The 18612-nt window shown below is 40.5% G+C and overlaps 1 protein-coding gene across 1 annotated transcript; it reads right to left on the reverse strand.

The window, feature by feature from the left end:
- Nucleotides 1-446: 446 nt before the first annotated feature.
- Nucleotides 447-17310, reverse strand: LOC124121868 (probable indole-3-acetic acid-amido synthetase GH3.9). The gene is made up of 7 exons (XM_046484944.2): nt 17184-17310; nt 12173-13170; nt 9653-9859; nt 6755-6882; nt 3829-3962; nt 2618-2700; nt 447-821 (listed from the first exon to the last, which is right to left on the reverse strand). Exons 1-7 carry the CDS (start codon nt 17302-17304, stop codon nt 588-590), a joined length of 1905 nt encoding a protein of 634 aa, XP_046340900.2. The 5' UTR covers nt 17305-17310; the 3' UTR covers nt 447-587.
- Nucleotides 17311-18612: the final 1302 nt, after the last annotated feature.

An 18612-nucleotide genomic window follows, 5' to 3' on the forward strand; every position in this document is an offset into this window, starting at 1 on the left:
TCGGTTTGGCAGCACCATACCCGTGTTTCGTGAGATTCGCCAATATGTTAGAGGTCTAAGCCCTACTTCACTTCGGGCTTTCCTACCACATTAAACTGACACGCCGTGATATAACTGGAATACAGTTCAAAGTGGCATTAAACCAACCTCTCTCACTCACTCAAATACATTGTATGCGTCTTCTATCTTATAAACTTCATATATCTTGCATACTTCATATCTCATACATTCTATTTATTTATAGGGGCAATCGGGTAGCCTAGTGGTTAAAGCGTTCGCTCGTCACGCCGAAGACCTGGGTTCGATTCCCGACATGGGTACAATGTGTCAAGCCCATTTAAGGTGTCCCCCGCAGTATTGCTGGAATATTGGTAAAAGCGACATAAAATACTCACTTACTTTATTCCAAAACTATTCTGAACATACTGAACACGGTTAACACATACATCAATGAAGTTGAGTGAGATTGACACCAAATTGTATTAATATTTCAACAGATGGACTTGGTTTAGCATACAATAGGCATATAAGAAGAACAGCAGATGACATGATTTAGCACACAACAGGCACGTCAGAAGATCAGCAGGTCAGCTGGGAGACCTGACTCTGTGGGACAGGAGACAAGCAACAACGTCCTTATGCTTGATGAACTTCGGGTACTTGAACTGTTGGGCGTACAGGTCAGGGTTCAGCTTCATGTGAATCTGCTTCACTTCCTCAAAGGTCCCAGGCTTCACTTGTATTACTGCTGCAGGGGCATAGTTCCCACTGGAACGGAACCGTTTGTATCTATCCTGGGTGTCTTGAAGACTTGCATCGATCTGCAAACGATCACAATGTCACTTGTCAGCAAACAGAGATGGACCACAAACCAACAGAGACAAAAAGATCGGTGAGACAAATAATAAACCATGTAGGCCAACATTGATATAGGTGGCAAATCATAGAGAATGTAGGACCACATTGACAATTCAAGTGTCAATGATAAACAATGAAGGACCACATTGACAAGTGTCAAATGATAAACCATGCTGGCCCCCACTGACACATGTGTCAAACGAGAGACAATGTAGACCTATATTAGCACAGGCCGCAGATGTACAGACAATGCAGACCCATGTTCATACATGTTGCAGGTGTATAGATAATAAAGACTTAAATTGATAGATGTTGCTGCTGTATAGATAATATAGACTCACATTAATAGATGTTGCAGGTGTATAGATAATAAAGACTCACATTAATAGATGTTGCAGGTGTGTATACAATGTAGATCCACCTCACTACATGTTGCAGGTGTATAGATAATAAAGACTCACATTAATAGATCTTGCAGGTGTGTAGACAGTGTAGATCCACCTTACTACATGTTGCATAGATAACAAGATACACATTTATACATGTTTCTGGTGTGCAGATAATGTAGACCCACAGTGATAAATGTTGCAGGTGTGTAGAAAATGTAGACCAACGTTGACATGTTGGAGGTGCATAGACAATATAGACCCACATTCCCACAGATTGCAGGTGTATAGTCACATGTTGCAGGTGTACAGTTACATGTTGCAGGTGTATAGTCACATGTTGCAGGTGTATAGTCACATATTGCAGGTGTAAAGTCAGAGGTTGCAGGTGTATAGTTACAGGTTGCAGGTGTATAGTCACATGTTGCAGGTGTATAGTCACATGTTACAGGTGTATAGTCACATGCTGCAGGTGTATAGTCACATGTTGCAGGTGTATAGTCACATGTTGCAAGTGTATAGTTACAGGTTGCAGGTGTATAGTCACATGTTGCAGGTGTATAGTTACAGGTTGCAGGTGTATAGTCACATGTTGCAGGTGTATAGTTACATGTTGCAGGTGTATAGTCACATGTTGCAGGTGTATAGTTACAGGTTGCAGGTGTATAGTCACATGTTGCAGGTGTATAGTTACAGGTTGCAGGTGTATAGCTACAGGTTGCAGGTGTATAGTGACAGGTTGCAGGTGTATAGCTACAGGTTGCAGGTGTAAAGTCACAGGTTGCAGGTGTATAGCTACAGGTTGCAGGTGTATAGTCACAGGTTGCAGGTGTATAGTCACAGGTTACAGGTGTAAAGTCACAGGTTGCAGGTGTATAGTTACCGGTTGCTGCTCCATAGTCACAGGCTGCAGGTGTATAGCTACAGGTTGCAGGTGTATAGTCACAGGTTGCAGGTGTATAGCTACAGGTTGCAGGTGTAATGTCACAAGTTGCAGGGGTATAGCTACAGGTTGCAGGTGTATAGTCACATGTTGCAGGTGTATCGTTACAGGTTGCAGGTGTATAGTCACATGTTGCAGGTGTATAGTCACAGGTTGCAGGTGTATAGTCACAGGTTGCAGGTGTTAAGTCACAGGTTGACTCCTGACACACAACACTCTGTATTGATTAAGGTTATTGTGTCTTCAATTCACTTATATACCCATAGGTACTAGATCTTTTGATGTTAAAATTTTACATTTAATACGCCTATGTCTTTCCGATTATGTTTCTAGGATTGCTAGCACCAGACCGAGCAAAGTGGTAGGTGTCTGAGGCGTGCATCACTTCGGGTTTTCCTCTTAACTTACTCCTGAAACTGTATCTACATACCGTATCTTTTTCACGATCAGTCAAAGCTCCATCACCAATCAGTTCGATGAAGACATACACGTGCGCTGTCGTGGATAGTTCACCTGCAAATTGGAGGAATACCAATTACCTACACCATTATACCGTGAGGGGTACTTCTGCGTTAGAGGTATCCTACCTCCGACCTCCCATCTCGCAACCAAACACCCAGACTCACATCAGTTTACTTTCGCCTACAGTTGAAGAACATCGCGGGATGCATACAGAATAACGGATACATATCCGCTATGTTTGATTGATGCTAATAATAAAGCAGGTCGCGACAGCGTGACTGTTTTTAAAAAAGGGCGTTGAACCTCAAAATTAGCAACAAATAATTACTCCACTTACATTTGTATTGCCTAAAATGAATAAACCTCAAAACCATACTCACTCACTCTAATTTTTGACAATCGATACAGGGTTAAGAATGAATCGCAATACATGGATAGATGAATCGTGTTCTGCATGCTCAGGTGTAAGGTGGCGATGCATCGATATATGAGTGAATCGTGAAACCCATGCGCCCGATAATCCCAATTCTGTAACACTGACTTACGTGGTCAGAAATGTAAGTTAATCATTCTTCTGTGAAACGAAAATGCTATGATGACGGACCTGTTTGGGCAAACATAACCTGTATAATTTTAAGAAATCAGCATGTTCTATTTAGACATTGTCATGGCAGATGAGTTCACATCAACCAGTCATTCATTTTAACATCAGAATGGTTTGGACTTAACACTCAGCGTACAGCTCAGCCTAAAATGTCAAAAATGCTGATTGTAACGTTTTTTTCTTGAAGTATTTTGGTTGGAAAAGTTGAATATAAGCAAGTCTTTCACCCAAGCTGATCATGAATTTGATAGGAGAAGAACATAAAAGCAGGATATACGTAGGATTATGCTGGGCCAAGGGCTTAAGGTTGGAAAAACTGTCTCCTTTTCGTCTCTTTTAGCTGTTCCTGTTTACTTGAGCATGACAGAACTCAGAAAAATGTCTACTTGTTTGCCATTTGAACATGTCTGGTATATTTCATAATATTATTACAAAGTTTCCTAAACGTTAAAATTTGACATTTCAAGTGGGCCAAAAAGGGCCGATATCCCACCTCCTCCTTTGAAAAACAGTTCATTTTAATAAGAATGTATTACCACATTCCGCTACAACAACAACCTTTTGTTTTCTCTTACCAGTAAGTTCCTCAACGATGATGTTGCCGGCAGCCATGTAGTTGAGCATCGTCCCTGACGTCCAAGCTCTGGAAGCTTTTAAAACAGCCTCAGTGAACATGAACTCTGGGTACTTGTCATACCCGTCTCCCCTCCTGCAGGATACAACAGTGATACCATTACAAGTGAAACCTGGCACTTGAAAACGACGGAAGTAGAATTGCATCCAGAAGTGAGGTGAAATTGGGTTTAACGTCGCGTCGAAGATTATTGCACTTATATAGCGACGTGCATGTACGTGTGTGTGTTTGTGTGGCTGCTTGTACTTGTCTGGACTAATGCCGATTTATAGTGCTAGCTCACTGAGATACCATGCCGCAGTTTAACATGAATACCCCACTCAGACACAGTATACTGACTCCGAGCCGACCAGTCCTTGTTTTAGCCCCTTCATGCCGAGCGCCAGACAGGGTAACAACAAGTACCATCTTTTAACGTCTTTTGGTATGACGCGGTCGGGGATAGAACCCCGGACCTTCCGCTCTCCGGGCGGACGCTCTACCACTAGACCACGGAGGCGGTCTGAATTACATCCAGAATGGGTAAAGGTGAATGCATGGCAATGTGAGAAGGTCTTGTCCTCTATCTTGCAGAACCTGACCCAGTTCGGCTTAAGTAGTGTGTGGCGCCAAATTTGATTTCTGTTCGTACGTTTGGCGTACTGTAGATCTAAAATAAACTGTTCGGACTCACTTAGTCGAGTATTAGCTTATTAACACGTTTTCCTGAGTATTTAGAAAGTGGCATTACTTGACGTTCCCATTTGTATTTTAGACGGCAGGCAACTTTACGAGTGGAGAAGTAGTGATATCGCGACATGTTTTAATCATGAAAAACAGTACAATTACTAAGTGGTATCTTTGCGTCGTGTTATTCCGACTAATACCCAAGATACAGTGTCGAATAGCTGTTGGGTATTTATAATAACAGAATAATTAGATTTTCTATGCGATCATCGTAATTTCTGCTTTCCGATTAGCTGAATTAGTCACGTAGCATTGCATTCATTTCCCAATGAATTTTAAACATTAGGCCAAGCCAACTGAAGCGTACTAGTTCCACCACTACGGAATGTCGAGAGACATACAGTCGAGATAATCTCCTTTCCGCTCACGTGTATCATCCCGCACAGGACGTTTTAGCGGAATTCATGCATATTCATCGTCTGAAACACCATTCGAGGACGAAGGCAGAGAAGGAATAAAACATCAAACGTGCATGTTCAAATGTCATGTCTTCGTGTTTCATTTAAACTCGTATTTTTCCAACTGTGTCATCCCGTGTTCAGGGAACTAATGTTTGAATATGGAGGTTACTGACCATGGCATTTGAAACAGCTGCCTTCTCCCAGACATATTTGTTTCGGTTCGTTACAGTCTGACAGCTGCACCTGTTCTCGCAACTTGGTTTGACTGGCAGGTCCTGTGAACTTTGTTTGATGCTACTCTCCGTTGTTTGTGGGCGTGTCAAGTTATGTGCATAAATTTTAAACCAATCAGCTGATTAGGTTGTATCCCTGCACCTGGAATGTTTATCAATTTCGTGTTTTTTTGTCTGCTTTGATTTACATAATTGGGTTTTTTATTAAACTGTTGCAGATAACACGTGTTTCTACTGTCGAATTTAATTAAAAGTTAAGGATTGACCGATTGTTTGTTTTGGATCATCGAGGTATGAATCGAAAAACCAATGTTCAAACTGTTTCACATCGATTTTTCGATTCATACCTCAATCAACCTAAGAAAATACAAAGTGAATCTTAAAAATGAATGTATAATGCACCAGATAATCGAGGATGTTCTTAAAAACGTTTGGTAACGTTGGATTTTTTGCAGATATTGTCGGTGACACTATGATGCCCGATCTGGCACCCATTTATAGTCAGGGTCAAGAAGATGCCGTGGTTAAGACATTGCGTATACAGAGAAATTATCGACCTCCATAGCTTGGTATACATTACACAATGCGGGGGCGGTCGGGTAGCCTAGTGGTTAAAGCGTTCGCTCGTCACGCCGAAGACCCGGGTTCGATTCCCGACATGGGTACAATGTGTGAAGCCCATTTCTGGTGTCCCCCGACGTGATATTGCTGGAATATTGCTAAAAGCGGCGTAAAACCATACTCACACACTACTCACTAAACATAATGCGAGTTTTCAGAGTATAAACAGTGTTTTACGGACTTCCATATAGCCTTTATGAAACATCCTGGGGATGTCACTTTGCTGGTCAAATCCCCCTTTAAATGACCCGAGTGTTGGTTTTACGTAGTTTTGATAACACTAAAGCCCATGAACGGGGAGATATCCTAAGAGATATCGCTGCGATGAAATTCCATCACAAAGCTTTGCAGAACATTGTAAATTCATCGGTTACCATGACGCCACAATCAAATTACACTATCACTCTCTCTCAATCACTCATCTCTCTGCCGCTGAAGCTGGTTAGTCCTTTTTTCTATTCAGCACATGCACATACACTGGTTATTATTGTTTACAACTGAAATAGTTAGATGAATAATTTTGAACGATAAACAGAATATCACCTGGGTGTTCACTATATCAACATAAGTCAATAAAAGTTTAAAACTTCGAAGCACCACTCGTTGCGAAATTTCAAACTTTTTCGACTCATTTTCATATATTGGATATCAAAAGACAATCCGGTACATGACCTGCCCGGAACAAAACGACTGTCTGTTCCCACGATTCGTTAATCTACAAAAATCCTAACAATTTCACTGTTAATGCTAACGCCCGGGTTAACTTCGTTTCGCTGTTCACAACGTATTCACATATACAGCTCACAGCAACAGTTATGTCATGATTAACACATGAAGAGTTGAGAGTCCAACAACAGCACGGTGCAGCATACAGCCGCCTACTCACCGTTGTTGTAGAACATAGTTGGGGGCCTGGCCAGTGAAACTGGTAACGCGGATGATGTCTCCTGTCCTATACCTGTACAGTCCAGACCAGTTCGTAATAACCATCTCATAACTCTGCCCAGGAACCACCTACAGACACAGTTGTAAACAGAAAACGTTATAGCCAGGAATCATCAGCCTCGATTACCTGCCGAAACAGACTCCATTGAGGGTAAAAGGCAAAATAGTGGTGAAAATCATACGAATGGACCACTGTAAACCAGTGAAAACACCAGGTGTTCGCGAAAAGGGAAAGCATGTCCTGCTCTACCGGCAGAACCCGCCATTCACGCAATTTCCCCAAATAGTGTCAGCAAAATGAAACTGCCGACAACTTCATCCATTATCTATGTTTAGGGTTCACACAATACAAACTTTAAACCACGAGGTTCCTGCACGAGTCGCCTCAGACAATTGTGACGTCACAATTATTCTACACCAGACGATGTAGACTGTGCACAATGATTCTACCACTGGCTTCACTGGCAATTGCGACATCATACGGCACAACCAGTTGTGACGGCACAATGATTCTACACTGCATATTCCTCAAAGTTTGCCTCAGACCCCTGTTTATTTTAGTGACACATCACAGCGAAACAATTTACTCAAATGACTCCAAATTTTGTGGGTATCCCTCTATGACATTATGTAATGTCCACAACAAAAGAGTTCCCCATTGAGCACTTCCTTCTATGTGAGGTTCAGAACTTCAACCCTCGTAGCCTCTATACTTTAAAACATAGACTTATAGTACTTGCAGCTCTAAGATTATTGCAACCCCTATACTTAAACATAGGCTTATAGTACTTGCAGCTCTAAGATTATTGCAACCCCTATACTTAAACATAGACTTACAGCACCTACAGCTCTAAGATTATTGCAACCCCTATACTTTAACATAGACTTATAGTACTTGCAGCTCTAAAACTATTGAAACTCCTGTACTAAAACATAGACTTACAGCACTTGCAGCTCTAAGGCTATTGCATCTCCTATACTTAAACATAGACTTACAGCACCTACAGCTCTAAAACTATTGCAACCCCTGGAGCACCTTTAGAATACAGTACCATAACTTCTCGTGAGGACGGTCTCTGCCGTAGGTCACATGTCTCAAAGACAAGCAACCAGTTTTTGTGAGAATCCGTCGGAATTCGACACTTACGAATGATCCCGATGCCATTTGGCACACTCGTCCCATTCCGTAATCTACGAGATACCGAGTGGCGAGGAATGATCCGATATGACGCGAACTGAAAACGGCTCAAGGCGTCAGACGTCAGACGTCGAACTCGCGAGTACGCATGAATGACGTGTTATTTAATAATTCGTCGGGTGGATTTGTGACAGAAAAGAGTGGTAGGGAACACTGTCAGGATGATGTGGATAATAGTAAGGAACGAGGGAGGCATGTGCAAGGCTAGTGACGACACAACGGTGAGTTCGCTTTTAAATCAGTACTGAAAAAATGTAGCCGGTGAAAGTGGCTTGTGTGAATGTTCCAGGACAGTTTCCAGTAGCCAAAGTATTCGACACAAAACCATTTAATTCTTTTTACGCGATGTTTTTGTGTGAAGAATATTAGGAGCCGCTATAGAATCTATAATAGCCACTAAACGGGTAGATTTACTTAATCCACGGACCTATATAAGTTATACAAGTCCGTGCTTAATCTAATGATCGTGAAGGGATGATTGATCGTAAAGGGGATCCAAGGGCTAAGGACAGAATTCGGGTAATCTAATAGCCACTAAACGGGTACCTTACCTTAATGATCGAAAGGGGTGATTGATCGTAAAGGGGATCCAAGGGCTAAGGATAGAGTTCGGAGTAACCTACCGTAACACTAGCGATATTTGGATGTGTTCAGCGACAATATAATATCCCTAATAAACTACATTCTTGTGCATAATAATGAAAATTAATGCACCGAAAACATAATATATGTATATAAGTTCCCATTTATAACCCTTTATGCCACTTGAATTACGAGAAAAACGAAAAAAATATATATATAAAAGTGCTTTTGTAAACTAGCGCTTGCTATAAAATGTGCCGCCTCAGGCTTTATTCAGTGCTCTCCAATATTCAAAACTCTCGACAGCGCTTGGCGTATTCGATGACATTTCGTGTAGAGATGATAGATCACGAGGAGCTTATGCACACTCGATGACCCCTGGTCCATTGTTTCGCCGGTACGACAGGCAACAAAATACTACAAATTACGTCATAGGGTATTGTCACGTGCTACTGTCTTGTATTGTATATATGTACAGGTAATATGAGTTTGTGTGAATAAGTTTGATTAATTATGTATAATCTTCGGATTAACTTCTGGAGGAAATACATAATATTTCTCTCTCTCGCTCTCTCTCTCTCTCTCTCTCTCTCTCTCTCTCTCTCTCTCTCTCTCTCTCTCTCTCTTACTTGTAGCTCTAAAACTGTTTCAACGCCTATACTTAAACATAGACTTATAGTACTTGCAGCTCTAAGGCTATTGCAATTCTTACACATAAACATAGACTTATAGTACTTGCAGCTCTAAGACTATTGCAACGCCTATACTTAAACATAGACTTATAGTACTTGTAGCTCTCAGACTATTGCAGCTCCTATACTTAAACATGGACTCATAGTACTTGCAGCTCTAAGACTATTGCCGCTCCTTTACTTAAACATAGGCTTATAGTACTTATAGTACAGTTCTAAGGCTATTGCGATAGTAACAGTAACTCATAATACTCGCTAAAATGCACTGGACCCTGGGCAATATAGCCTCCACATCGCATAAAGACAGAAGTTTAACAGTATCTGACAGAGTTGTTCTGAAAAACAAAACAAGAAACAATGTAGCTACCTCATGAGCCAGCAACGACTGTGGGTTAACTTGATCAACATCCAGTTCGTGGATGAATTCGTAAAACACTTGTTCAGGCAGGATGGTATACTCCGTCTTCGTCTGGTCTCTGATGTCCATGTTGATGCCATACAGTCCCTCGGACGCCACGTGTCTGCTGGAGGTTATTGGGACGTCTATTATGTACTTTCGTCTCAGAATATTCGCCTGAAATATAAGAGACTAAATGACGTTTAAATCTATTGAGATGTGCATTTTGAAATTCTCGGGAGTAATTACTTCAATATATGTGACTAGACGTAGTTCATGTGCTGTTGTTTAACGGCGCACTCAGCAATATTCCAGCTATATCACGGCGGTCTGAAAATGATAGAATCGTTACCAGACAATCCCGTGATTGACATCATGAACATCTGTCTACGCAATTGGAATACGATAACATGCATTAACCAAGTCAATAAGCCTGACCACCAGATCCCGTTAGTCGCCTCTTACGACAAGCATGGGTTTATCTATTCTTTCACGGATCTTCACGGGCCTAATATATATGTTGTACTAGCGTTACAATGATGCGCCATTCCATCCGCTATTACATATACCATGTTAAGATATCGTAAAGATTTTGAATACACATACATATTACTAAACGTTTTCCCGTCAGATACTTTCGCTCGTTAGATGTAGAAACGTTTCCAAATACAGTCTAGGACGAGCGTAGTAGTATATTTATTACTCATTATGGAAATTCAACGTTGAAAAAGACAGTGATGGTATAATGGTGGGGTATGAATACAACATTCGAAGTTGATGATTCGACCACAGACTGTTCTCACAAGGTGCAATGTGGCAAAAAAGTGAACAGTAGGATTGATTGCAAACAACTTAAAGATGTCGGTTTTAGAATCATGTTTTATGATAGTATTTATGTTCACCAATATCACCAAGTTAGAAACATCTGCAGTCAACAGACACTCGGTTTCAAACTCGGCTCAGTGAAGGCTCGGGTGGTCCCGATCAAGACGATCGACACATCGGGTCATGTCATGTTGGGTATGTGATTTCATTCGAGTCAGTAGCTGTATCTGCTATGGAATTGGTTGTAATCGACGTCAAACTAAACCAGCCGTCCATTTGGGACTGAGAAAGCAACAACAGCGTGAGTAAGATCACTGGTCTTATCCAGGCTGGACTATTGTAACAGTGTGCCGGTAGGGACATCCAAGAATAAAATTCTTGCACGTGTGTAAATGGAACAGCTCCATCTTAACTCAACGTCCTTTTCAATGTGTACCAGACATCTAGAAACGTGCGGTTTGGTGAAAAACCAAAACTTAAATCCTTTGGTGCTCAAACCTTTTAAGTAACTGCTGCCAAACATGGGAATACTCTTCCAATTGCACTCAAAACAGACTCATCACTTGATATTTGCAAGTCAAGACTTTTAACATTTTTGTTTGAAAACTCAGACATTCCGCTCTTGTGCATGTCGGTTGTCAGCACATCGAGCATGTTTTGCTGCGTGGAAATTAGCGCGTTAAAAGAATTCCTATTATTATTGCATCGGTGGACAGGAGAATGGCTATTTCAAACGACTGTCCACTTGGTCCAAGGGGCGCTAGTCTCACTTAAATTAACACACAAAAACAAAGGTCGTAAGGAGACGAATGATGTGATGATCTTTCAACATAATACTTTGTTTATGACAGGTGATGCTCTGAACCTTCATAATGCCACGATGCTTGCAATACTACAATAAACACGTGAGGGTCCCTTCATATGTACTCTCTCTATTTCAAACGTATTCGTTCGCGAGGCAACTGTGAAAAAAACACTGACTAGACATGACGACTCGATTCTCTCGCCGGCTCCCCATTTATCATATGAACTGAGTTTGAAGATAGATTTCCGTTAAATGCTAACGTTCCTCACTTGGTGATATTTGTATATTAATACTATCATGAACACGACGTTTAATCATTTCTCGTAATCGAGCAGCATGCACACTCCATTTCCATGTTGCACTTTAAAATTCAGAGAACAGTCTATGGTCGAATCATGAGATACGAATGTTGTATTCATACGCCACTTTTATGCCAACAACGTCTTTTTTCAACGTTGACGTTCGATAATGTCCTAAGTTTAAGGGAGTAATAAATAAGTTACTACACTCGTCCCCAATAGATACCGTTTTCATAACAACTCGGTATCTAACGGTTACTTGTTTAGTAATCTATCTATATTTTAGCGTGAAAATAATGCGTTATTCCATCAACTTACTGCAAGACCTCATGCGAGATGATATTTTATATACAGTAAACTACGGTTATAACGAACTCAAAGGGACTACTAATTTTAGTTCGTTATAACAGTAGTTCGTTATAAACATATATACAGCATATATACAGCAAATGGCCGGTACTAAAAATAAGTTCGTTATATCCGTCAGTTCATTATAAGCATGTTCGTTATAAACGTAGTTTACTGTAGTTGCAATACTGAATTATTTAATTAGTTTCTCACCGCTGGAATGTAAGCTCCTGACGACGCCGTATGCAACACTGACAAACATGGCCAGACTCGTGGCCCAATATTGTGGAAACCTTCCTTGAATATACGTCTTAGTTCACCAGCTCTCCTTGCATCAGCAGTCAGATGCTTCTGAAGCTTGTGTCTCAAGTCTTCCCCCAGGCCACGACACTCGGAGATGCTTCCCCTTTCAATGTCACCACACATGGCTTCCCATTGTGTCTCAATGAGCCTGAAGAAGTTCAAAGCTGTAGGTGCAGTGAGGGTGCTTAGCAGGGTGACATCTTTACATGTCAGACCAAACAATGCATGGACATATAAAGACGCATGCTCCTGTCTTATTTCGTAAGCAGCATCAGGTGATGGTCTAAAGCGACAGACGAATGACCCAGCTCCACTAGCAGGACCTTGTCTGACTCCACTCGGAGACTTCGTGACACTCGGTGGTGTCCTCACGTCCAACCAGAACTTGAGCTTGCCAACGTTGGGAATATTAAGCAGCTCCCTCCGTGTGTGGATATTGTAAATGGTAAACATCTGCAAATTGCACGCCATTTGTCTGGGATAGAGCTTACTTTTCCCAGAAGAAGTACCAGAAGTCAAAGTGAAATAGTCAGGCTGTCCGGGAAACATGACATCGGGCTCTCCGTGTATCATACGCTGGATGTACATGTCATAGTTCTCGTGGGATGTAAGACCCTGCTGACACCGAAATTCTTCGAGACATGTTACAGAATCAAAGGCGTTATCACGTCCATATGCGGTTCCAGAACCCTTCTTGAGAATACTTTTTAGAACGGTTCTTTGGTGATGCATAGCATCTCTTAGGATAGGGCGGTAGCTGGGTGTCAAGCATGCTCTGATGTAACCTTTCTTCAACCATATATACTGTTTCAAGAGCGATGCCCACGTGTGGTGGGGGCTTGGGTCTAACCTTATGACGTCCATCAATACAACGCTAAATAGAAGAAGCAAAACCCCAAGTCCGGAACCTGAAACAAGTTAGCGTTCAAGTCAGTATGTATCAAAGGGTTACAAACATACACTATACAACCCGCATTAGCTGTATCTATAGCATCACTATAATAAATGTACGCATCCACACATGTGATAGTGCCGAGGGATGGAGTTCACGTAATTATTTATGTTTCCCTGTTTATCTGCTTGTGAATATCAATAAGTCATTTAAAGCCAGTGCAAACAGGGCACAATGTCAGTTGCCTGAATATAGGAAAATACTTCAAGTTGTAGTACTTTGTTGTGGCGAAGTACTTTCAGCCAGTTAATATATGGTAGTGTTTGTTTGTTTGTGTGTTTGTTTACTGTTTAACGCCACAATCAGCAGTATTCCAGCTGCATGGCGACCGCCTGGAAAACATATGCGTGTCTGGACCAGATAATCAATATCGCACTCAGCAATATTCCAGTTATATGTCTGTAATAATCGAGTCTGGACCAGACAATCCAGTTACTGATATCATGAGAATCGATCCACACAATTGGGATACGATGATCTGCATCAACCAAGTCAGCGAGCCTGACCACCCGATCCCATTAGTCGCCTCTTACGACAAGCGTGGGTTGCTGAAGATAAATTCGCAGGTCTATACGGCAATGACATGTTAACTTTCCTTACACGAGAGTACCATAGGTACAGAAGCTCACCTTTATTCAGTGATACACAATTTATGGGCTGAGGATGTTCCGAACTAGTTAGTTTTTATAAAAGACATACTCCCTGATAGGAATAGCAAGGTTGTCGCCTGCGGCGATAGTAATAATGTTATTGCTAATAATCATATAGCAATGTCAATGCATGTATTAGTTTCATAATCGGCTTACTGAATACACGTTTGTCTTTGGCCATATTTATTATTAGATAATTGTTTTATTTGAAAGATCGCCTTGTCCTAACGAGATTTCGTAGTAAACTTGAATGAATGAAAAAGTAGTTCCGCATTCCGATGAGGCAACAGAGGTCATGGGCGTTTACCTGACCAATGAAAATCCTTCTAGGGGTTATGATACGTGAGCAACATATGATTTCTATGTACTTGGTTATTTGCGACCCTATGGATATAATGGTATATTTCTAACACTTTTAAGTTCTCAGAGAATTTTGTGAACCTCATATTTTGTTGCATGTGTTCACGTAAGACTAATGACTACTATGTCATATTCCAAAGTCGTATTTCTCAAATATTAACTCAATTCATGTAAGCAAACGGAAAGAAATATTTTGCCATATTAATAGTGATGTTAGATGCTTCAAGTAATTGGCAAAAACTCAACAGAGAGTTATTGGGTTTTTTGTTGTTGTTTTTTTAAATAAGCGTGTCCAGTATTGACCTTTAACAAGCACCAGGTTCCTTACCTGTCGTGTGAATACCAGATTGTGGTTTAAATAACTGTTACTTTATCTCATAATAAGATGACAAGACAAATTATATGATAATATGGGCATCAAGAAGTGATTCAAAGACAACAAATATGGTTGTTACTGAAGACGGTTGCGTATGAAGTGAATAAAATGTCATGCAAACAAAATCTGAAATCTCGAAGCCTTTCCTGAAAACTGTATTCAAGAAAAGTGTACTAAAAGCAAATCTTCGTGTTAAGCTTTATTTACATAACCCGTTTATTCATGAGTGAGTGAGTGAGTGAGTTAATGCTTTACGTCACATCGGCAATATTTCAGCCATGTTTATTCATGAACAGAGCAGAACAGAATGTATTACGTATATACTGACCACGAGGCCAGATGATCAGGCACCTTGAGAACACGTTGATAGCAGAGCGCCTTCATTTTACTCCTTGACTGACTAACATTAAACATCTTTTTCACAAAAAAAGCTAATCTGTACAAAATATGATCATTATTAGTTGCGAGCAGGGATATAATCTTGGTAGGGTATTCAAAATAATATACAGGTATAAATTACTATTAGCTGGACATATCAAAACAACATGTATTCATCGTGAAATCCTTCACCACAAAAATCGCAAAAAGAATCAGTAAAATTCAGCTCTCCAGAGAGCCTACATTTGTTAATTCTGTGAACCATTGCAGCCACATATAAACTGCGTAAGCGCTTTGGTCAAATTTGAAGTTTGAATAGAAAATATGTATTTGTCAGGTTGTAATAAAAGTTTATATTCACAATGCATTATTTTCTAATTTAGGGGATTTGGAAAGAGAAGCTAACTAATATTGTCTCTCAATCTTTGCCTCAATGTAGCAATGAACAGATTGTAATTTCTTGCATGAGCCACACATTTCCAAATCCACAACTATACAATATAAATCTATCAAAGGATACCCAATTATTACAGCCCGATTCGCCGTACTTACATAACATCATATAACATCGTTTGGGGTATTTTCCCAGTAGCAAACTTCATGATATAATCCGGGGCGGTCGGGTAGCCTAGTTGTTAAAGCGTTCGATCGTCACGCCGAAGACCCGGGTTCGATTCCCGACATGGGTACAATGTGTGAAGCCCATTTCTGGTGTCCTCCCCCCCCCCCCCCCCCCCCCCCCCTGATATTGCTTGAATATTGCTAAAAGCGGCGTAAAACCAAACTCAAACACTCACTCACTCATGATATAATCCAGTACTTTATAAGCAGCATTTGAAGATCTACACCAAATCTTCAATACATATTCACAGTACGTATAGTATTGTGTTCTTATTTCTGTACACCATATCTTAGCACCATAAAAAAGAATAGGCAAAATTTTACAATCACATATTTTCAAATACAAGTAACATCCACATTCGTTTTTGAATATTTGAACATCGTTTTCTTGGTGGGGACAGGTGTCTTGTTAGCCTGATCAGCTAAAGTGACACAAGCTTGAGCGAATATATTTCTACATGAAAATACAATGCCAAGATACTGATACTATGATACGACTTCTAACGTTTGACAAATTATGTACCATCGTTCATGTTATGATAGAATACCACCATGTCTTTAACACTATTACCTTTCTCGTATCTATATACACAGTTAAATCCCATTTGATGCAATATGTTTCTTAACTTGATATCTTTCTTTCACTTATCATCAACAAACGTCAACTAATTTCGTCAATAACATAATCAATAAAATCCCACTTATATTTTTTTTTTATAATATCTACTAACGTATCATTGTAGATAAGAAATAATAAAGGTGACAACATACATCCTTGTCTAACACCGCATGATGTATTAAATAAATATGTACAAAGAGTTGGACTAAGTTTCACAGAAGCCTTAACTTTACTGTACATGCTTTGAAAATATTTAAATACATTACCATGGATACACTGTTTAACCTAGCTATAACAACTTTGTTCTATCAACCATATCAAATGCCTTATTAACATTAACGCATAAACAGTAGAATTTACCTCCTCGTTTTCTTACATATGTATGTTCGAGGGCGTACAAAACAAATATACAATTCAATGCAGTTATAAGCAGTTTGCATACGAAGTTCATAAGCAGGGTCTTGGCCTTCAGAGGCAACCACGCGTATGTCAGAGTAATCACTATAAAATTCATATTGTTGCATAAAAGTACGTGTGTGTTAAATACTCACAAGAAGAGTAGGACAAAATAGAAAGTCATAATTGGATTATTCAACTGATTACAAACACCCCGTTTATAACCAATGCCCTCACAGCATGTTGTATTTTCCAAAGAAGTAGTTACCGTGCTGTAAGGAATGTTGTTGCGAACTTAGTAAGTGAATTTGTAAACACCATATCCTGTGGTTCGTTGGAAGAAGAGATTGGCGCGAATGATGTAGTTTACACTAACATTCAAAGTTTACTTCTTACGCATAGAACATGGATAGATATATTCAGTCGATGTGGAGTAGAGATTTCAATTCAGTACAACAGGACAGAGGGACGGACTGACGAAAACCCATAACATAAATATAATCTCAACTTGGCTTTGTCGAGTTTGGGATATTGAATGTATTGAAGCTAGGATAATGATGAACATTTACCTGCTCCATTGTGAATTCTAAACACAGGTACGACCGTGTCCAGCATCAAACAACTCAGTCCACCGCAGAATACGGCTACAGTACCAGCACTGAGAACCCTTGGCGAAAACGATGGGAACATGTTCAAAACCTCCTGTCGTAAGTCAGCGACGATATGCTTTAAGTTCATGTTTGAGTGTTGAGAGAGACGTTGTCTTGTCTCCCTTGACATGTTAATTTAATAGTGATTTATACGACGTTTTAATGTTCTTATGGTAAGTTATATAAGCCGTACCTTCATGTAATACTGGGGACATGGGTCTGTAACACTGGAGACATGTGTCTGTAACACTGGAGACATGTGTCTGTAACACTGGAGACATGTGTCTGTAACACTGGAGACCCGTGTCTGTAACACAGGGAACACTGTGCCTTTGACACTGGAGACATGTTTCTGTAACACTGGAGACATGTTTCTGTAACACTGAAGACATATTTCTGTAACACTGGAGACATGTGTCTGTAACACTGGAGACATGTTTCTGTAACACTTGAGACATGTTTTTGTAACACTGAAGTCATGTTTCTGTAACACTTGAGACATGTGTCTGTAACACTGGAGACATGTTTCTGCAACACTGGAGACATGTGTCTGTAACACTGGAGACATGTTTCTGTAACACTGAAGTCATGTTTCTGTAACACTGGAGACATGGGTCTGTAACACTGGAGACATGTGTCTGTAACACTGGAGACATGGGTCTGTAACACTGGAGACATGGGTCTGTAACACTGGAGACATGTTTCTGTAACACTGGAGACATGTGTCTGTAACACTGGAGACATGTGCCTTTGACACTGGAGACATGTGTCTGTAACACTGGAGACATGGGACTGTAACACTGGAGACATGTTTCTGTAACACTGGAGACATGTTTCTGTAACACTGGAGACATGTGCCTTTGACACTGGAGACATGTTTCTGTAACACTGGAGACATGATTCTGTAACACTGAAGACATGTTTCTGTAACACTGGAGACATGTTTCTGTAACGCTGGAGACCCGTGTCTGTAACACAGGGAACATGTGTCAGTAACACTGGAGACATGTGTCTGTAACACAGGGAACATGTGTCAGTAACACTGGAGACATGTGTCTGTAACACTGGAGACATGTGTCTGTAACACTGGAGACCCGTGTCTGTAACACAGGGAACATGTGTCTGTAACACTGGAGACATGTGTCTGTAAAACTGGAGACATGTGTCTGTAACACTGGAGACATGTGTCTGTAACACAGGGAACATGTGTCAGTAACACTGGGGACATGTGTCTGTAACACAGGGAACATGTGTCTGTAACACTGGAGACATGTGTCTGTAACACAGGGAACATGTGTCAGTAACACTGGAGACCCGTGTCTGTAACACAGGAAACATGTGTCTGTAA

The sequence above is a fragment of the Haliotis rufescens genome, unplaced genomic scaffold, assembly GCF_023055435.1.
Source record: "Haliotis rufescens isolate VD_foot unplaced genomic scaffold, xgHalRufe1.0.p SCAF_18, whole genome shotgun sequence".
Classification (NCBI taxonomy): domain Eukaryota; kingdom Metazoa; phylum Mollusca; class Gastropoda; order Lepetellida; family Haliotidae; genus Haliotis; species Haliotis rufescens.